Source organism: Macrobrachium rosenbergii, chromosome 51 (assembly GCF_040412425.1).
Source record: "Macrobrachium rosenbergii isolate ZJJX-2024 chromosome 51, ASM4041242v1, whole genome shotgun sequence".
Taxonomy (NCBI): Eukaryota; Metazoa; Arthropoda; class Malacostraca; order Decapoda; family Palaemonidae; genus Macrobrachium; species Macrobrachium rosenbergii.
Genome location: NC_089791.1, coordinates 49,851,702 through 49,874,170, shown reverse-complemented (window position 1 = coordinate 49,874,170; position 22,469 = coordinate 49,851,702). Strand labels below are relative to the sequence as shown.

The window sequence follows — 22,469 nt, the reverse complement described above, 5'->3', positions numbered from 1 at the left end:
TGTGAGCCATCACGCAAAGATTACTTAATTCGTATGTAAACATGAACTGAAAGAGTTCGTCATTTGTTTTGGGATTATTTGAATGCAGTTTTGTTCGGAAATTGTGTGATTGGGAATCGTCAAGTATTAGAAAAAGTTGTGTATTTTCGTCGTCGAGGACCATTGGTGATATGACACCAGTTTGTCATTCTAAATTAATGATTCCCAAGTTCAGTATTATCTGAATCTTAAATTATTTTTAGCAAAAAAAAAAAACAGTACGAAACGATAGAACAGCTTCTGTTCTTCAAGAACAAACTTTGGCTAAGAACTATGAAGGTTTTTTCGGAACTTAATGCAGCTAAATATCACGTGAGAGGCTGTTTTTTTAGACCTTATATTTTATGCTGATTTTTTTTTCATTTCACGTGATTAACTTGTACCCGAGAGAGAGAGAGAGAGAGAGAGAGAGAGAGAGAGAGAGAGATTCTCGTAGACTTTGTCCAAATCTTAAGCTCTTTTTTTTAGTTTCAAATTTAGTCGTGAGTTTGATCCCAGACTTTTGGGTTCGATTCCCAGCCGGGCAGTCTGAACAGCTGACAAACTCCACGGGCACTAATAGGATCGGTCGAAAAAGTCAGTCAGTGAGTCCCGAAGTGAAATATGTAACATTCTCACAAGAATTGGTAGGCACACTTAGACTGAGCTTGAAAGAGCTGCATCGAACTTGTCAAACAAATTGTCATGTTGATTCTTTCACAAGAAAGATCACGGGGAGATATTTTGTAATAACGGTAGTGATGTCACTCACTTTCGCTAAGTATTGTAAGTTTATCAACATATCAGTATGGCTGAGACATGACTTACATGAAAGGAACCGTCTGTGTATAATATGAATCTCTTTCTCTCTCTCTCTCTCTCTCTCTCTCTCTCATTTGTTGTTTAAACATACACTGTATCTTTTAGTGACTTCATGATAGTAAATTACTTAATTTTAAATATTGAAAGTACATAATTCTCAGCTTTGAGTTTATCTGGCAGTGGAAAGCTGAATATAGTGACAGAAGTACAAATATATTTTAGAGTGAAACTTTTGTAAATATAAGAATTAGCAATCCATTTGCATTATATATATATATATATATATATATATATGTGTGTGTGTGTGTGTGTGTGTAATATATGTATATTACTTGAACAGAGGACCTCAATAATATGCAAGGTCTGCAAAAGAGGAGATTCTTTGTTTCCAAGCTAGAGGCTCATTCATTCTCCATCTTCAAGGAACCAAATAATTATTTGGTTCCTTGAAGATGAAGACAAATGGAGGATTATTGAAGTGCAGCTTTGAGGAGAGGATGAGGTTAGCAGGATATGCAGCGGGAATAATCAAGTCACTGTGGAATATTATTTTACTGCTGTTGCACATTGAAATAAGAATCTGTAAGTCTGTGATGAGACAAACACTGGTATATAGATGTGGTTATAATTACAGCTTAGTTGCGACAGATAGAATATTGGTAGATTTTAACAATAAGTCCTGAGAAGGATATTAGGAATTAAGTGGCACAACATTGTAACCAACAAGAGGATAAGACAAGCACATAAATCAGTATGCGAGTCTAGATGGAAGTAGGTGGGGAATATTTCCATGCAAGAAGGAGAGATGAGATGAAATGCAGGAAGTACCATGATCTGCTTTGAGAATACGTGAGAGTGGTATACAAAGTGAGAACACTGAAAACATGCAAGAAGGAATTATGAGCGGAATGTTATTATAACCAAAGGGAACTGGCACAGAACTTGTATAGCTACAATTCAGGGAAGCCCTGGCATCCCTGAGGTGTTGAATGAATTGATTAATTGACTATATATATACAATATATATATATTACAGTATATTGTATATGTATATGTATGTATATATTAGTAACTACAGTACAATAACTTTTATGATGTTCTTTTTTGTAATACTGTACTCTAAGAAACTTTTATTTTCGTCCTTTTTTCTCCCAGTGTTGACGTTGCTGCTGGTGTTGGGCGCGGTGACTTGCTCTCCGGTACCCAGCGATCTCCCTGCTCTCTCTGACAGCGCCCATATCGAAGTAACTCATGAAGTCCGCCATGTAACGTATGAAGTTAGTGAAGAAGTCAGTGAAGCAACTGCGTCATCACACATCCCCTCTGATGTACCACCTGAGGAGGATCCTCCCATTCCTACAGTGACCACTCCTCACACTGCCCTAGAAGAACAACACCCACAAGATGATGACATCTTAGAGGAAGGGCAGGTGTCTCATGAGTCTGAGGGCGAAACTTCACAGGAAACATCACCAGAACCTGAGGTCACTGTTGGTGAGGAAACAAAAAGTGAGGAGAAGGAAACAGAGGAAGAAACCGAAGTGATTGTTTCCGAGGACAAAGAATCAGACAGTGAAAATATTAGTGAAAGTGAAAACTCAAGTGTAGAAAGTAGTGAATTGGTACCTGAAAGTCATGTGTTTTTGTCCAGTGACAATGAAAACAAACAAGAAGACAGTGAGATAGCAGCAGAAGAAACTGAAGCAACCGTTTTAACACCATCAGCAAACCCAGCAGATGCAGTGCATTCAGAGCATATCAATGAAGAAAATACAGATTTAATTGAATCTCAACCCACCGAACCAGTCGAACCAGAGCCAACAAGTCCAGTTGAATCCGAACCCACAATCCCAGTTGAATCCGAACCCACCATCCCAGTTGAATCCGAACCCACACTCCCAGTTGAATCCGAACCCACAATCCCAGTTGAATCCGAACCCACAATCCCAGTTGAATCCGAACCCACAATCCCAGTTGAATCTGAACCTACTAATCCTGTTGAACCTGAACCCACAAGCCATGTTGAAAGTGAAGCTATAAATCCAGTTGAAACAGAGCATATAGACCCAGTTGGGGCTGAACTTTCAGATCATGCTGAACTTGAACCTACAAGTCCAGCGGAAGGTGAACCAACAAGCCAGGATGAAGCCGAAAGTCACATCGAAGCTGAACTTACAAGCAAAATTGTAGTGGAACCCACAGTTCCATTAGTTGATGAACATACAAGCTCTGATGAAGTAGAACACATAAGTCCGGTGGAAGGTGAAACTGCAAGCCAAGTTGAAGAAGAGGCAAAATTGGCTGGAAGCAAACTTACAGATGGGGCAGAAAACGATGAATCTGACTTAATTGTTAGTGATGAAGATCATCATGTTTCTGGGGCAGAAAACGATGAATCTGACTTAATTGTTAGTGATGAAGATCATCATGTTTCTGGTGGTGAAGTTTTTGAAGAAGTTCCATCTCAGAATTCACAAGAGGCAGCTGATGGCTCAGAATTCTTGGAAACTGAAAAAAGAACAGATGATATTGATTTACCAGTTCATAAAACTGCCCTGCAGGAGAGCTCCAATGAGGCTTCAGATGATGTTGTGGCTGCAGAAGGTGACACAACTCGAGAATCTCGGGTGTACATTGCGTATGAAGAACCATCTCATCACGAAAGTCCAAATGAGGATTCCACTGTACCTGAGCAGCAAGAAAGTCATGAAGAAAATGAATCGAAGCCTGTCAACAGTGGCTTAGAAAGCTTGAGCATGACTTCTCCCACTCCAGAATCTCTTCCAGATGATGTTCTTGATGTTGATGACTTGGAGAAGGAAGAAGCTCTTTCTGAAGAATACCCAGAATATCCAGAAGAAGCAGTTCTTCCTGATATTCCAGAACTGGATTCACAGGAAGAGAATTCCACCCTGACAGCTGATGCTGGAGAACCTGATGTTGTCCCAGATGTAGTCATCAACCCTCCCAGTTCAAGTGTTGCCCCAGTGCCGGGCGATGAGTTCACAGAAAGTTACAATGACCCTCTTGAAGAATCTGGAAATCTCCCAGATTTTGATGTAACTCATGAGCAACTACCGTCTAAAACTTATCCTCATCCCGAAGAGACTCAACTAATCCCTGAAAAGACACATGAACATACGTAAGTATGCTGTGATTGGAAAATGTTTTGCTGAAGCGAGTAGGCCTTAAGAATATTCATCTAGTCTTTCCGATTTTATTGACTGCTGTACAGTTTACAGTATAGAAGCAAGTATAGTATTCTAATAACTTTTGATTCTAGTTAAATAAATGTGATTTCAGCAGTTACAAAAACCAAAAGTAACCACTGGGTAAATCTTTCAAAGGATCTTGTGCATTTTTTATGTTAAGTTGTACAAAGCACAACAGTGTTGTATATAAAAGTGAGATACAGCGTAGAATTTGTCACATACCATGGGAGTACACCAGTGTGTATATTTAAAAATATCTAGCAAATTAATTACACAAATCTATTTATTAGTTATTTTCTTTGCCTGAAATAATGACTGACTTACAGAGGGGAATTGAGTGAAGGGGATTCAAGTGACCTAGCTGCAGGTGACCACATGTTGGAAGTCGATTCTGGTTCTCCACGAGTGTTGCTGCCACAGCAGGAACAGATCAGTGCAGCTGCCCCTTCAGCACTTACACCAGGATGTATTGTAGCTATCGTCTTTGGCGTTCTCATCTCCTTAGTTGTCATTCTTGGTAAGACATTCTACAAATTAGTTTCATGATTGAATTCATTTCAGTACCAGACCATTCTGGTATTTCCATTTCCATACTTTAAAAATACTGTACTCTTTTTTATTTTAACTCAGCTGTATAACATTTGGTGACTGACAATGTTTTTAACAGCAGATACTTTACTTATTGAATATAGATAAGGAATTCCAAAAAATCATTTTTCAACAGGTGTGGGTGGGTTTATGATTTGGCAGCGCCGCACACAGAACCGTCCCAAAGTCCTGGGTAATGACCAAGGCTATGCAGGCTCTGATTCTGGTGGCTACATCGATGACCAGGTGCGCGTCTCCTATGTCAACTCACAGACTGACACTCCTAAGGTACAGTCATTAGCAACATCTTGGGGCTCTTGATCAGTTTTCTGAGGATTTCATAGACTAGTGATCACAGACCTAAACAAAAATTCTGCTGCTCAGTGATTGGCTTAGAACCAGAATTACTGTCCATGTATCTTACTAATGACTGAGCATAAGAATGAAAAGATTTCATGCTGTGAGCACAATCTATGGATCTTGTCCTGACTGGAGCTCCAAGGGGCCATGGTTGGCTTGTTGCTACATATCCAGTGAAACATTTTAGCACCTGTGGTTCCCCTCAACACTTTCTTTGATAGGTTACTTCACAAATCTGCCACAAAACACAAGAGCTTACACTGACACATTGCATGAATGTATGTAGTAGTGCTGTAGTGTGTTTTTTGTTTCACAGAACTTTGTGGAATCATGAAAGTGTTCATAGTAATTAACATATACCTAAAAGAGAAAATGTTTAGCAGATCCATGGCAATCACTCATGATTTTTTTTATACAGGGATTGAGCATCCTTTCACTTTGAATTGTGTCTGCCATTGCTCTGCTGTAAGTGAGGATAAGGGGCAATGCTAGATTACATTAAAAGCATTAACTTTATGTAATACATTAGTTAAAATGTCATTGTAACCAGAATACACCCTAGAGTATTGTAGCTTAGTGTTATTCCTTTGTTTTTTGCAGGATTTTTTTTTCTTACTTTCAGCGGTACATCTTATGGAAGCTGTGCAGAGAAAGAATTTAAAAGTCTAAGTGGAAGATGAGAATATGTTTGAGCAGATAGTTACTGTATTAAGTTTTAATTTTCTTCACTTCTGAATTGTTAAAAATGTCCTTTTATAAGACTGTATTTCCTTATACTCATATAAAGGGTAATGCACCGCAGGGACCCCAGGGACAGCAGATTTTCATACGCCTCAAGACCCTGAAGCCTTCACTGCCTGCTAGTGCAGCAGGGATGCTGAAGTCTTTGCCCAACATGCCCAAGATAGCACCAATGAATATGCCCAATTTTAACCAGATCATCACTAAGCGTGAGTGGGAAGAGGCTGTTTCCCCTCATCCCACATGTAGAATTTCATGCATTCCTTGCCTCTTCTTCTCCTGTGCATAAACCCCAAAGTAACTTTGTGCTCTGTTAGTCTAACTCATATTTTATATTAATCCAGCTCTTGAGGATCTTGTAGGCTATGGTGTGAAAAAATCTGTTTTGAATATTGTTTGACTAGCTTTTAAGTGAAGGCTATCAATAGAAGTTTGTTGTGGTGCTGTATTTACTGTACTGTACTTCTTGCAGACACAATTCAAATTGTCTCATGGTATATACATGTAGTTAAAAATAGTACTCGAATTGCTTTAATGGTTGATGTTGTTCATGTAAATTGCGGTAGCATAGTATCATTAGATAGAGTAGAATAATATTTTTAGGGATTTTTTGCCAGTTTTTACCTTCGTATTAATTTAATAATATTTTACCACTAAACTAAGTTAACAGGTACAATAACTGTGTTATATATTCATATTTTACATACCCTCACGCAGGTATTGGCTGGGAAATAAGGTTTTCATTACAGAAACCTTTGCATTGCAGTTACCTTGCTGGTGATTAAAAATTGTGTCCAGTTATAGCTAATTTAAAAATAACACAGTGATATAATAGTTATGATGTTATGATAATGTTAGTAGTAATGATGATGATACTAAGTCCCATGCGAGACTTTTTAACACTACTGTTTTATCGTTAGTAATGACAGGACATTACTGGTGAAATGGATTAAAATTATTTTTAGTTTTATGCACTTTAAAGCTAGATTTACACATTCATTTATGTGTTTCTGAGCTGTTTGGTAGCTATTTTTTTTTTGAAGTTCTGTTCTTAGCTTACTGCAAGGATCAGTCCAGTCAGTGAGAAATTTTTGCATTCAGTTTTATGGTTTTGGAATATCATATTTTCGTGGAAAGGAGTTTCAGTACTCTGGAATTGAACACTCCTATACTTTGTTCTGAAATAGGTAACAAAGACCAGAAATTATAAATTATCAACACTGCAGTATTTTACTATACAGCAGCATTACTTTTCATACATAGATCTGGATTAAATAGATATACTGTACTGTATATTTTATCTGTCAGGAGTGAAAAAGAAATCAGATCCTTTTGGTCCATTGTATGAAGTCCAAAAATGTAGCCCAGTGCTAAAGTTAAACTTCTTCATGGTATACTTTAGAATAAAACAGTGTAATTTTTATATTCATGATGTTGATGGAACAAGTTGCATATTGTAAATCTTGGTTATTAAATTTCTGTGTACAGTAGTTGTAATGCAAGTGGTCATCTGGATGGAAAACTTCAGTAATGCAGTATTAACGTTACTGCTGATACAGTATCAGTTCATCAGAAACATTTGAATTTCCAGTGATTAGATGCCAATTTCCACAAAACTAATGTTGTCACTTGTACATATTTTGGAATACAGATTTCTCAAGAATATAGAGTGAAGTAATCTTAATCCAGTTGCTTTTGAAATTTCCCATGTCCTCCATTTGGTAATAGTACAATATTTTTGGTAACTAAATAATGGCATTGTAGATGAGAAACTGATTTACTGCAGCATTAAATTTTTAACTTCAAAATATTCTACTGGAGCTGTTTTCCACCTCATTTTTTGGCTTTCAGTCTTCTGTTTATCTTAATTATGTTTTTATTTTTAAAATCCATTATTTTTATATATGAAACTTGAGTGTTTTATAATTATCAAATATATACAGTAGTATATAGTAATATGTACACACATATTAACCCCTCTCAGCTTCAGTTGTCTAGATATTTACAATAAAGTTCCTGTAAGGTTAGGCCTGGATATAATGTGCACAGTTTCATCATGTGCGATGATTTATAGGAACAGTAATGAAGACTTCAATTATCACATAGACAAAGAAACGAATTCCTTTGTTTAAGCAATTTTTGAGATTTTAACATGGAAATACAGTTCGTTGTGAATATTACCCATGGAAAGTTGGAAGTGTGCCTCACACGTGGTGGTGGTACTCCAACTTTACAGATTTTGTTTAGTTACGAACCTTCAGTTTCATCATAATAAGCCTTGGTATTTCACTCCCAAAATTAAATACTCTCCAATCAAGCCATAGAACCACTCAGCCTAAAAAAATTACCTCTTAGGAGTGGCTCAAACTGTAGTTTGGAAAAAGCAGAAAGTAAATAAATGTAGAAGGTCAAGAAATTTTACTAATGACTGTGTGTATATCTATATGTGTATGTAGCATATGTAATGAAATATTAAAATGCTTTATAAAAAGGGAGACATGATCATTGAAATACAATGTTGCTTAGTGCGTTTAACCCCCATAGAGTCACATTACAAATCTAACTATAAACTAGGCAGTTTTAACACCAGAAGTCACAACTTGCAAACATGAAAGTTCCTATATAAAGTTTCTAATTCTTATGATTCTGTGATTGCAGTGAGCGAATACATATTCATTTACACCTAAATCTCCCAGGACAATTCCAATGATGTAAGTAAAAACACAAAAACTGACTAGAACACCATAGACATAAGAGAGCTTCATTGCTACTAGCTTTCTTAGATGGTATGAAAATTAAATTGAAACTAAATAATGCACCCATTCCACAGCAGATCCCACAAATATGTTATCTACTAGCGTATTACTTTGTTAGTATATGCACTGTATTGCCCCCTCTTATCTTAAAATAGGAATAATGTAAGAAACAACACAGTTGTATGTTGTAAGAGGAGGTTTTTCTCTATACTGTAAAAAGAAAAGTTGATTTAGACCAGACCCATGAACACCAAACCCTACAGTTTCAGCAAAACATGTTAATGAGGTCACTCAAAAAATCTTAACAGTTACTGAAGAGTCCATTGTGAAATGGTCTGTAGAACAGCAGAAGTTCAGTTTAACTTTTGTTAATTATGTGCTTACATTTACTGTATATATTTATGTAATGTATATTGTATAAACATTTAATGTTTACTGTATGTAAAAAAATTATCTTTGTATCTAATGCCATCTAATTTTTACGTTTTAAATCATAGATTGTTTAAGCCACCATTTAACTTTTTTTTTTTGCACTGGGAATTCTCATTTATTTTGATTCGGAAATGTTTTCTCTTTAATTTCTTTTTCCTGGCTTTTCATATAATTTGTTTTGTACAGTATTTAACCAATTTATATTCAGTCCTCTTTTTTTTAATATAGTTGCCAAATCTGCTATAGAAATATGCAGAGAATCCTGCGACTCAACTGGATTGTACTGATGTTTAGCAGTAACTATGTCTTCATATATATAATTTTGATCCTTTGTCTTTCACAGGGGAGTCCGGAGGATCTAATCAGCCTGGACAATGATTCCTTTTTGAACAGCCTTGAGTCTATGACCATCCAGAACTTGTGGACAGACAACATACGGCATACGAAGTTGTAGCCGAAGCCTTGTGGTTGGAGTGCATTCTTTATTAATAATAACAAAAGTTGCTGACTGAAAAAACTTGGAGCAAAGAGAAGTGCATGGTGATGGCTTTGGCTGCTACCTTATCCAGGCATAATAAACCTTATGGTGCACACACACTTGTGACAACAGTGACAATTGCCACAATGTCCTGAGAAGCATGTTCATTTGTATTGTTAAGTGTCCTACCAGTATTTCTAACAAAATGAGAATTAATAAGTGTAATGCAAGTGGAACAAATGTCAACCATGAATTCCAGATTTGATATTCTGATGCCTCCTTTTGACTTATGTGATTACTCAACTGCTCTTCTTAATGAAATAATTTTTGTGTGTGAATTGACACATGAAGTTTTAAATTTGACATTCTAAATGTTAAGGCAGGCAGGTAAGACTAATTACAGTAGTACAATTAAATACGATTTTATTGACCTAAATTTCTTGGCATAGGTAATGCTTATAAGCAGACTAGACAAATGTATGCAAAGACAAATAGATAAATAGAACTGAAGGTTTGAAGACGAAACTGTATGCCAAGGGCATTTAAGGAAAAGACAGTCCAGTGTTTAAATGCTGTAATGTTCAGTGGTAGATTTTTCACTATCCAAGTTTTTCTGTAAATCTGAACAAAAGTTAGCTCACAAAAGTATTGCTTTCCTTGCCAACAGTCACTTCACATTCCCTCTGTCTTCCAGGGGTTAAGAATGGATTTTCAATAATGGTGTACTATTGTAGATGTAAATGATGGTTTGTGTTGATTAGAAGTCTGTTTTCTTGAGTACCCTGTACAGTATAGGATCATTAATATAAAGAACTGAGAAATTTATTAGTAAAGATCTAAGATACATAATCTTGATTATTTGTATAACATTAAACAGTTTAATGTCATGTCTCATTTCCCTGTATCTGCTAAGTACTGTATTTGAGTCTGCATTTACCTAAGATTTTTGCATAACGTTATCTTTCTTGAAATCCTTTTTTATGAAACAGTTGCCAAATTACATATATATATATATATATATATATATATATATATATATATATATATATATATATATATATATATATATATATATATATATATATATATATATATATATATATATATTATATATATATTATATATATATATATATATATTTCTGCAGTTTTTGCTGCACCAGTGAAAGTCTGATGTTTGGCAGGAGAGATTGTGATACAAATATAAATAGAAGTAGAGGTGTTAAACAAAGCTCTTTTCTTTAGTTTTTGCTTGGATTTTGTCTTGCATTTTTTCTTCTTTCAGTTATGTTTTAGGTAGGGCCATATTTTTTGTTTTCATGCTGCTTTGTGTCATTGCTACAGAAGTATTATGTTGTGGAGAAATCCTTGTCAAAATTACAGCAGCTGTTTGGAGTTATTTGTTTCACATACATTAACTCTTAGCAACTTGTATTTTGTTAGCTGTTAATTTTAGAATGTTCTATCCAATTTCTGTAAAGCTCTGTTTTCTTATTTTTCTCTCTCTCCTATTCTGATAGTTTAGGTTATAAGAGTGAGTGATATGTGTAGTACATAGGAACAAATGAGTACCTACCTAAATTATAATGTGGAAGGAAACAGTAAATAAATTAATATTAAGTATTATTGTAAACTGAAAAAAGCTTACTGAAAGCAAAATTATTCTTCCAGATAAAAGTACAGTATTTAAAACATGGAATATTATGTACAATGGGTTTGTTATTTAGAACATAATTTATCCAGTGAAATTGAAACGTGTGTGATTTGTAAGAGGAATGCTTGACTACCTTTGTAAATGTTGAGTCTGTGTAGTGAATATATTTTACCCAAGAATGCAGTTTCAAGAAATGCTACTCAATGCAATATATAGCTAGGCTATACCTGTTTAGGGTGCACCTCACATTCTTCAGGAAAACTCGTGGTACTAAAACTGCCAGCGCAAGGGTAGTCAGTTGTCAGACTTACGCTGTGTAGTAATATACAGTTTCTTATTCGTAGAGATCTTTATACAGTACAGCATATATACAGTAATATATATGAAGAATTTATTTATAGATATCAGATGTACAGTTTTAATGACGTTCAATTCCCTCATGTTAGCTGTAGCTGCTGTCGCTGTATATATACAATGCCATTTATTTTAAATGAAATGTTATAATCTTTGTATACAGGAATGTAAGAGCTTCTTTCATTATTATTGTAATTTTTTTAAAATTACAGCTTCAGTGGGAGGACATTTGGGATGTTACAGTTCCTCTCTAATCATTGAACTATGATACTGAGTGCTGCTTTTATAAGCAATGTATTGGGTATTTTAAAATTTCTTGCCATTCCAAGATGTAATTTTTAATTGCCCTTTTTTAATTCAATCTTTGGAAAATGTTTATAGTTATAGGAAACAAACTGTTAATTTGTGAGTGGCCCAAATGAAATTTTTGAATGATTTTGTAAAGGGCTTTTATTGATTGTATAGATATTGTGTCTTTCAAAATTTTCAAGCAGATCCTAATGATATATGGATTCTATCTGGTCCAAAATTTTAAGTAGGTCATTATTATGAATGAGATACAAAGCCAAGTTGATTTGCCTGAAGCCCTTCATAAATGGAGAATTACTGTCTTCTGTAATGTATTTTGTATATCAGCCATATCTTGCAATATAAGGGGCAGTATTTATTTCATTTTCATTTTATTTATTTCTTGAGACATTCATGATTAGCATAGTCAGCCTCTTTCATCCTTTTTCCCATTCTTCCCATAATCCCACACCACCCAAGAGTTATTGAGACCATTTTAAGAACAAATCTTAAATGATCTGAATTCAAAGTAGTGTCTGATATTGAGTGGTAAGTTGGTATAATTTATTGATTTGCATTGTAGTAATGGAAATTCACTTACAGTATTGTGTAGCAGAAATAAATATGAAAAGAAATATATATGAAGTCCTTTTGTTATTATGCTGTTGCTACAAAGGTTGTCTTTAAAAGAAAAACAGTTATCTATACACTGAAAGACCTCCTTAAAAATCTGTGTCAGTTCTTAGCAAATTTGCTGGAGAAATATCCATATACAAACAATTTCCTCTCAACTCACTCTTTGATTCCGACCCTTTTATAAAGATTTGCAGAGGCCATGATCCTGTCTGTCATTGCTGCTGCTATTATCCAAGACTTATCCCACTCAAAAGAATTGCTTCACTTCGGTGAGTACAAAAACCCCTGGGCTTCGACATGTGATATTTACCCGATCCGAATCCATCATGTGACATCTCGGAATATGAGAAACCTTTTCATGTGTATCATATTCATTCTTTTCATATTCATCATCATCTCTCATGAATTATAGTATGTCAGTAATAGTTTTATTCATTATCTTCATATCCATCCATTTCCAAAGACAAAATAGTTATATGTACAATATGTGTATGATATATATACTGTACATACAGTATATTTATACCTGTATATGGCATATGTATGTAAGTCTGTGTATTTATTATTATACACATGTACTACAGCAACAAATGTCCAATTCAGTGTAACTGGGAGTTGATTACTTTAATACATACACATATGAATACAAGATCAGATATGGATACCAATAATCAAATTAGGTCCCTGGAAATAATGCATTAATATTCTTTATGCATAAACTGTTTTAGGATAATCATGAAGGGAAAATACTAGCATCGCATTCATGTGTTAGTGAAGTACTGGAAAGAATTTATTGTTGTATACACTTTGCTATAACATGATTTGGTACCTATATAAAGTTCCTTTGTCACAGTTTAGATGGAAGTATTCGATACTGTATTTCTATATCCTGTTTTCGATGTCAAAACAATGTCCATTTTCAGACCAAAGATGTATAGTTTAGAAATGAAATTGAAAAATAAAATATTTGGCCTCATGGGCATTATGCTGTCTATCTGGTTTTATTAATCCTTATCATTTATAGACACGGTCTGTGTATGAAAGCAGTGAAATAGAGTAGCTGTTTATTAAAAAATCCAAGTTAACAAGTGCCAAGAAAATAAGATTAGGTTATACAGTTGATTATCATATACATTATATGTCACTTTAAATCAGAGCAGCAACAGGCAATACCATTCTAAAGTAATGTCCACAGACTTATTCTGTTGCAAAAGCACCTTCATAAAACAAACCATCTTTAAGGTTGGGTTCCTTGTAAAATGCAAGAAGAATTTTACATAGTCTTTTGATATTTCTAATAATCATTAAGTTAACCACTAATGTCAGCAATTGTTCTGAAAACTTACGAGGTAGAACTTAGATGTCAAGCGACAGATGTCAATGTCAAAAATTCTAGTTACTGCGGGCATGCAAGTTGTTACCCATTGTTAACAATGTTTTTCACGGGAAGTTTGTAGATATGGCATTGGTGGTGTGAGGTTCAAGAAATGTCAGAAGTGGAAGACTGATCCTTTATTATTTGTTGTTTCAGATTTAGCTGGCCTTGTGCCAGCACGGGCTCTTGCTCCTAGAGCAGCCCGTAAACCTTTATTATGTTGTTGTTTCAGATTTAGCTGGCCTTGTGCCAGCATGGGCTCTTGCTCCTAGAGCAGCCCGTAAAAACCTTTATTATTATTTTTTTTTATTAAGCTGGCCTTATGCCAGCACGGGCTCTTGCTCATAGACCAGCCTGTAAGTACCTTTATTATTCTCGACAGGTGTTTATAATGCGGAAAGCGGACGGAAAGGTAGCGGGCGACCTGAGGCGGCTCCATACAGAGGTTGTGTTTGTTAACAGGCATAAAAGGACATATAATGCGTTACAGAACATGTAAAAGGCAGAAATGTGTATCGGCGGACAGGCCATACAATGATGCTTACAATGAGATACATAAAGAATCTGAAATAATAACAGGCAACATATATGACGTGATTAATGTACATATGAAGAGCGAAACACAAGAATGGAGAGGCGATTTGACGCCCTTACAGTGGCGGAAAGCGAGAGTTACTTCATGTATGAGACCAATCACGGAGGTTAGAAAACTTCACCTGGTGGAGGTTATTGTCCACTTCAGAGGCAGCTGGAATTTGACTTACAACTTCTGAACATGAATTATGGCCATCTGCAGTTCACTCGAAATTAATTGCTGATCATAATATTACCAAAGTACCTTAGCAGGCATTATCACACTGTGGGAAAATCCGTCAGATGGTAAAGTACATCAGGATACCACCGCTGATGTTACCACCAAGATCTCATAAAGTCACAAGAAAACTATTGTAGGTTAAGTAAAATATACATTAGGTATTAAGTTGTTCCTTGCTTAGAAAAGAACTCACTTCATGAGAATGGTAAAAGCATATATCCAGATAATGCTTTGCAGTACTGTTGGTGTGCTCCAAACTTCGGTGCATTTTTGGAAGAAAGGACTGTTCTAACAGACAGACTTAGTGTGAAAAGCATCAGTAGACCTTCAGTCATATTTCTTCTCCGTGAAATTTATTTTGGTATCAAGAAATCTTGCTCAATTTACTGAGAATAAGATTTATTATTATAGTAAATAAATCTATGGCTATTCTGGCTACATTTCATCATGTTCTACTATAACTTCTATTAAGCATCATAAATACTGACTTCCAACACGTGAGATGTGGCCATTTAAGAGATCAATTCCCCTCACAGTCATTGCAGTTCTTGAGCTTTACAGAACTTCTTAAGAGGAAAAGCTTTCAACATTTTCAGCAAGTTAATGACTGGCAGGAGTTAGAAAACCACTGTCTATTCAAATAGACAACTTATTGGCGTGGACTCAAACCGTTCATAGTTCATTAACTTAATGAGTTCTTAAAATCACTACATCACCCACCCCAAGTCTCTAACAAGCTGCCACTCACCTTAGTAATAAAGTACTAAATAGTTACTGGGGCTATATTGTACGTAAGCAGTTAAGAAGCATAGGATAGCCCAAAGCAGAGTATTCTGAATGGATACACTACCTTTCGTAAGTTGTACTTGACTTTCTTCTTGGGTCTGGATAAATCAAGTGGAAATGAGTACCCTTCAGCAGAGTCCATAGTTTCCCTTTTGAAGTAAACAGAATAAACACAGCCATTTACAGCCTGAAAGTCTTCTGCTACATAAGCTGATGGATTAAGTTGAAGTCAATTGCTGCATTTGTCTCCAGCCTCATTTTCTCTTCTGAATCACGAGAGTGCAATTGGGCCATCTTGAAAATCAGTGACCAATATGCTTTCCCTCTATTAAATGTGTTTAATCAGTCAAAAATAAACTTCCTGACTTATGACAAAATATTATTGGTTGGAGGAAGAAGTTCTTTAAGGATTAATCTGATAAGTATTTACAACCAGAACATTAGTTGTTTGGATTCCAGCGAGCTCTCAAATGCCTACAAATGTTTCTTTCTACCTGATGGGGGCACGAAAGTCAGATACATGAAAACCTACATGAATTAAAGCGGATGTCCTAGCCTCTGCCTTTGGTGTCTAACCATTACAGATTGGATCATGAGAGGCATAAGCCGCATAATAATAGCGGTGGACGTTTGATCTGGCGTGCCTCAGGTGAGAATCTATATTTCGCGCCATGCAGTTTGAACAAATTTTTCTGGAAAAATGTTCAAATAACTTTAACGGCCCATAAGTGACTTACGGCAACACGAGCACAGACAGTAAACCCGACCCGGGCCCCGGCCGCCGCCGCCACCGCGCAGAGTCGCCATTTCAGCGCGTTTCGCGCTATATCTAGCGCGTTTCTGGACAGTCTAGCGCGTTTTTTCCCTATCTGGCGCGGCCGCGCTTTTTGACGCCTTTTAGACAAATATAGTGTTTTTCCAGCTGATAACATAAAATATGTTAAACTGATTGCTTTTCAGTCTTTTGCCCTACTGTATTGAAACAATTTCCGCATTATCATTGTTATATTATAGGAGACCGCTCTTTCTCTCTTTTCCCAAACTATGCTGTAGAGTCGTAGGCTACTGTAAGATAAAGTCAAAAGAATTGTTCTGTTAATGAGAGCACCCATCCTGAACAGATGGCGGTTGGAGGAGAAAGTCGAGAGCTTAACTCGGTGGGAGGAGAAGGCAAGGGATTACTTAGGTGTGGGATTAACAAAGCTTTTAGTCCGACTCAAAACATAATCTATCACACAAGATGCGACCCTAAAACAGCAGAAGCAGACATCATGTTATAGATACTTTTACTATTAACTTAGATTTTTCTCTTCAAATAAGAATTAAAGTTATGTATTATTTGCATGCAGGCATTAACACTTTATGCGCTTCTGTTTGTTATAAATTTCATTTCATTTAATCAATTGCTCTCTATCGACGAACAATTTCTTATCCACTCGATGCAGAAATATGATTAATTAAAAACCAGACTTTCAATTATTTTATTCATTATTCTGTTTAAGAAAATTTTTATCTGAATCTTAACTGAAAACTATAAATCTAAGTTTCTAATTTTCTTGGCATTTCAAAATATCCTAGCACCTTTTATAGCTCTGCTAAGAAAGGATTTAGCGCGTTTTGGAAGCTCCTGCAGCGCGTTTTCAAAATCAGAAATGGCAACCTGCCGCCACCACAGACTAACTTAGTGTAATGATGATACCTATCCTTCGATTGCAATAACTCTACGTCTTCTTATGGAAATTGTCCTGGAACCTGGAAGTTCAGTACATTCCCAAACAAAATCTTAGATTTTATTTGGTAACTCTACATTTTCTTATGGAAATTGTCCTGGAGCGGGGAGGTGTAGTAGATTCCTAAATAAAATCTTAGATTTTATTTGGGTATGTACTGTACCCCCCCGTAAAGAGAATATCACTTATGCCAAGGCCACGTGTATCTCGGTGGTCTTGCTTATGCTCGCTCAACCATGGTTCATAATCGCCATTTGCCCTATTAGCTTTAACCCTTTATTTTTATCTTTTTGGTAATTATTATGCAATGTATATTTAATATTTGTCAGTACAGAAACAGCTGAAAAGAATGGTGCGGTATTGTAGTAAGGGAGGCAGACTGTAGTTGTAGGTCCTTTTTGTGATACCGTAATCTGCCAATAGATGCAGAAAATAAAAAGAAAAACGAGCAAACGCATCTGTTGAAGGTGATCAAACTTATTTCACACTAATGAATATTTTCCCTCGAGGTAGCCAGGTCGATTTTCACCTATAATATTGACTCCCTACGTTCATGGCGAGGCCGCTTCCGGGTTTAATTTGGTTCAAACAGGTAGGCTAAACGTTTTCGAAAAGAACAAGATGTATCCAGAAATATTCTAGTTATTTTACAATTTATTTTTTCTAAAGTGTAAATCCGTAATAACTTAACAGAATAGTGGTAAACCATTAACAACACGAAAGCAATTCGTATTTCGCAGAACCAAACAGCTGACTTTTATTTATCGCAGTTTCTACGGGATCACTATTCAAAACCTTCGCATATTATTAAGGGAGTGAAATCGTGCCGAATTCCATTATAAGACCGTAGAAATTATGATTCTTGAGTTATACTTCGAGTTTATTAAGTCGTTTTTTCCATTTTTGTGAAAAGACACATATACTGTAGATGACCATATTAGGAAACACAAGAAACTATAGCCTGAGGCTAAAGGACTCTGTACGACCTATAGTTTCGTTACATGAGGCAATGATCGAACCGTTGCTGTGACTCACCGCAGGTAGAAAATGCCTTATTAAGAAATCTCCACACATTGTCTGTTCCCGTTGGCTGGTGGACAGAGTTTCCCGACTGTCAGTTGTAAGTTTCCAAGTTGTCAGTTGCGAGATACCTTTTGATAAGGTCTATATACCGGTAGGTTGTGATACGCCAAGTGGTTGGATGCCGCACGCTCAGGTGAGGACGATCTTATCTTAGGACTGAACGTATGTCATTGAGTAATAAAACATAAGTATTAATTGAGTAAATATGATGTATTTGTACAGTCGTAGTAATTGTCCAGAAGTAACTCAGCTGTATGGTCTTAGACCAGGATTGTGCGTTAAGTTGATTTGGTAAAGGTGCAGAAAAGCTGTACGTATTAGCTACGCTATTTCTTCTTGTCGCTGACGAATATACGCAGAAACCGGCGTATTAAACGTATCTATGGTCAGCTTAAAATGGATTGAAGACACGTTTAGGCCGTAAGCACATTTACATGCAAAATGGGCGCCGCGTTTAGTAGCAGCCCCTTGGGGATGTAGGGTATGCAAAACATAAAATACTGAAGGTAAATACCATAAACAAAACGTCTTACGTTGTTTTGGATGTTATGGCTTAAATGACATGGCCGAAACGACCAGGACTGGTCCTGATTTGGTTAGGGAATCTTATATTCCTCTGTCCCCTGGAACACCCCAACACTAACCTAATTGAAAAACTGCCCAAAGAAGTTTTGCTGTACCTACAACTTAGCCTAGGTATTGTGTTATTGTTCAAAGCAGAACATGTACACCACTGTTATGCACTATTGCTGTGTATTTCTCACCGAAGGCTATTCACACAGATAGTGGTGAGGTAGGCTATTCCTGTATCATGATATTGCTGAACCTTCTTAACTCATTGTTAACAGAATAACTACACTTAATATTGTGAACTTCCAATGTGCACAAGGCTATCTGTAACAAATTATGGTAAGAGAGCAATGTTTAAAGAACCCATGTTGGCAGCCAGGTCAGATGTGGATCCCTAGGTTAGGTTAGAATGTGTTCCTTTAAGTACCATGCCACACTATTTTTTATTCCCAAAGGCTAATAGGGATTCCACTTGCCAGATAGGACCAGGCATCCTTGGTTAAGAATGTAACTCCATAAGAATCATGGAAAATGTCTTCACAAAGGTTAAAGAGGGTCTTGGGTTCCAGGCCAGATGGAACCCAGTGTTCTAGATTAGGTTAGGATGTATCTCTGCAAGTACAATACTAATACCACTATTTTTTTTATTCAACTAAGGTTTAAAACCTGACCAAGAAGGACCCAGCATCCTAGCTAAGGTTAGGTTAAGCAGGAGCCTTGTATTTTACACTTTCTTTTATAAAATTCTAGGGATGTTTAGGTGTCCTCCCCACCCTCAGCAAGGTAAGGACCCAGCTATTTAGGTTAGGTAGGAATGAATCCTTGCAACTGACCTTGCAAAATTGTCATGCATTATAGATTATTTAGTTATTGTTACAGTTGGTATGCTTGAACAGTGTTTTTGCAAGTGATTGTTTTGATTTATGCACTTCTTATATTTCTGACTGGTGTATTGAGCTTGATTGTGGTTGTCCGCTCCCAAAAAACTCATTTCCCAGTGGGTCCCCTCACAATTGTTGGACATTAGCAGGAGGGGGAAACACAAGAATGAATGTTGTGTGCTGACAGTAAGGGGAAGAAGTGAATTAAACACAAGATAACTTTTTAGAAATATATATAGAGCCATTCATGGTTGCATGTTTAGCCATGGCCACAGATAATCTTGTTTTGTATATTATTTACACTCTACGGTACTGTGTACTCCATCATCCACATTATTTAGGATACTGTGCTTATGAACTGTGACACTATCTATGAGGACCACTAGCCATGGAATATAAAAATTGAGCCAGTCTCTTCTTAATCCTTGAAATTGACAAAGTAACCCCTAAAATGGACGATTTATTTTAACCAGATTAACTCTTAAAATTGACTTTTTATTTTAATGTAGATGATTATTTTTTCTGATTACTGTAGTTTGTGACTCATTGCAACTTACTTTCAGTGAAATGCCAGCTCTCAAAGATGTCATACCTCTTGAAAATATGTGTGTACAGAAAATCACACAGCATCTTGTTGATATTGTGCAACTCTCCTCAAGCAAAATAAAGGAGAATCAAGATGATAGTAGTTCAGAAAGTAAGATCCCAAAGGAATGTCAAGAAAATGGTAACGTCCAGAATGAAGCTGAATCGTCTGCATTGGAGATCAAGCCAAAAGCAGATAATATGGGTGAAAGTTGTGATCAACTTAATGATGAAAGTGAGTATTTTATTCATATTGGATTGTTGATTTGAAAAGACTTGTATATGTTTTTTGTGCTTTTAATTGTTGTATGTCAGTGGCAATGGAAGTCCTGAAATTCAGAAAGTTTTTCAAACAGTTCTCATGTTCATTTGAGGAACAAACCCATGACTGAAAGTGCTGGCAGAGATGAAGTTAGAGTAGTTTATTATACTGTAAATGTTTGAAATAGTTGTTAGGTGGCAATAAGGTCTTATCTATTGGACATTTGTATTTACCAGTAGTCTAGGTCTGTCATTCATCCATGCTACAGGTATTCCTTTATTTTTTCATTTTTGTTTTCATCCTTTTCAACTCTGCCCAACCCATTTGTCCACAAGGCATTGCTTCTTCAAAGACCTGCCCATCTATCACAACACAGTTCACCACTTCTGTCTCATTCTCAATTTTGCTTGTACAGTAATACACTTCAAGTACTTTGAATACCTTCTATCACAAATACCAAACAAAAAATTAAAATTACAGGGAAAGATTTAAAAATCAAAAACAGTATCAGAAATATAAAAATATTTTGTACTTGCAATAATCAGTGCCCAGCCCAAGGAAAGTAGTCTTTTTTTCACTTTCCCCCTCCCATTAGTTTAATGAGGAAAGATTAGGCATGTCTTTGTGCATCAGCAATACTTTTGGCAAATTTTCCTTCATTGCTTCACTTCACAAAGTCAGATGCCCTTCAGTAACCATTCTCTTACTCACTTTCTTCAATTTATCAGCCATGCCTGTTAGCCCAACCAACATGACATCAATGCTGACTACAGGATACTAAATAAACTTGAATGGATACACTTAGTTACATATTCACTTGAAAAATCCTCAGGTACTCAGTACTCACATGAATGCTTGCAACACATTACAGTATGTCATTCAAGGGTTACTCCTACCATTGATTAGATATGCAAGTTTCTTTTTTGCTTATCCCATTAATCAGTATTGTAGATGTACAAGATGTTTACTTACATGCTGTAGTTTTGATCATCTTAGTTTTGGTTAGACTGATAGATATACAGGTCATAAGGATGCATTTAGTGAAGTGACAAACTGCTGCTTGATCACTTCAGGAACTATTACAGGTACAACTACAATTTTTATTCTTCATCTCAGGACTTGAAACATACAAAAAAGAGCTTATAAGTCTGCTGACTTCGCATTCAGATGTGTCTCTACATGACAAGCTGTTTTCTTCTTTTGTATCGAAATGCAGCGACTATTACATTGCCAAGAAAAAATTACGACCTTTTATTCAAGAGTTAGTCCCCAGGTTTCTCAATTCATCCCTGAGGGAACTGGATTTTGGAAAGTCAAGAATGTTCTCAGAAGCTGAAATGTGTCAGGTAAACATTTTCGTTAATTTTGAGATGCTATATAGTGTTCCCTTCACATTTTTTTTTTTTTTTTAATCTTGTGTATGGTTTTTTGATGCACACAACCAATAATAGATTTTAAATATTGCAACATGTTCATGAAAGTTTTGTCAATCTTCAGCATTTTTACTTTTTAAATTTTTATGGTACTGTAATTTATTAGATAAGATGTAGTATCTTGAAAAATGTGCATAGTATCTTTAAGAAAATACCCTTCAGGCCAGCCCTGTTAGAGTTTTTTCTTCCAGGTAGTACACTTTATTAACATGTTTGTTTTGTTCTTCATCAAATACAAAGGAATGGAGAAAAGGGAGTTCCTCAGAGCTGCTTTATGGTCCATTGTTAACAGCAGAATCTGAGGAAGAGTTGGTGGAAACATTTCAAAGGTAGAATGTAGAGAAGAGGACTGAAATTAAATGCAAGCATAACAGAGCATATGGTGACTAGAATAGGAGCAAAGAAAAAGTAGAGTTATAAAAGTGTCCATATGCTTGCTGTGGTTAATGTTTGAGGATGTATTGTGCACAGAATGCTGTCAGATGAGGTGCTCAGGATTTACAAAGTAAACATGGAGCAAGATATTTTTTGAAGTCTGAAATGTCATACAAGAGAAGAAGAGGATCTGAGAACACTTGTGATACAAATGAAGGGTTTGGAAGTGGTATAAAA

General features: G+C 36.0%; 2 protein-coding genes across 21 annotated transcripts in view; both read left to right on the top strand.

Annotated features, from left to right (window-relative positions):
* LOC136833392 (proteoglycan 4-like) overlaps positions 1–10,207 on the top strand; it is a 433,343-nt gene extending 423,136 nt beyond the window's left edge. For 4 of the 11 annotated variants that reach the window (XM_067095476.1, XM_067095475.1, XM_067095486.1 and 1 more), the window contains 5 exons: positions 1,996–3,982; positions 4,379–4,569; positions 4,777–4,928; positions 5,788–5,950; positions 9,273–10,207. In XM_067095476.1, coding sequence (XP_066951577.1) covers positions 1,996–3,982; positions 4,379–4,569; positions 4,777–4,928; positions 5,788–5,950; positions 9,273–9,307 — 2,528 coding nt within the window. In that variant the 3' untranslated portion in view covers positions 9,308–10,207. Of the gene's footprint in view, positions 1–1,995; positions 3,983–4,378; positions 4,570–4,776; positions 4,929–5,787; positions 5,951–8,399; positions 8,453–9,272 lie in introns of all 11 variants that reach the window. The other 7 variants (XM_067095483.1, XM_067095484.1, XM_067095477.1 and 4 more) reach the window with 6 other exon arrangements.
* A 7,588-nt stretch (positions 10,208–17,795) lies between these two features.
* Positions 17,796–22,469, top strand: part of LOC136833389 (uncharacterized) — an 84,892-nt gene continuing 80,218 nt past the window's right edge. For 6 of the 10 annotated variants that reach the window (XM_067095461.1, XM_067095462.1, XM_067095464.1 and 3 more), the window contains exons 1-3: positions 17,983–18,163; positions 20,141–20,397; positions 21,541–21,770. In XM_067095461.1, the coding sequence (XP_066951562.1) occupies positions 20,145–20,397; positions 21,541–21,770 (483 nt within the window). In that variant the 5' untranslated portion in view covers positions 17,983–18,163; positions 20,141–20,144. Of the gene's footprint in view, positions 18,260–20,140; positions 20,398–21,540; positions 21,771–22,469 lie in introns of all 10 variants that reach the window. The other 4 variants (XM_067095469.1, XM_067095465.1, XM_067095466.1 and 1 more) reach the window with 3 other exon arrangements.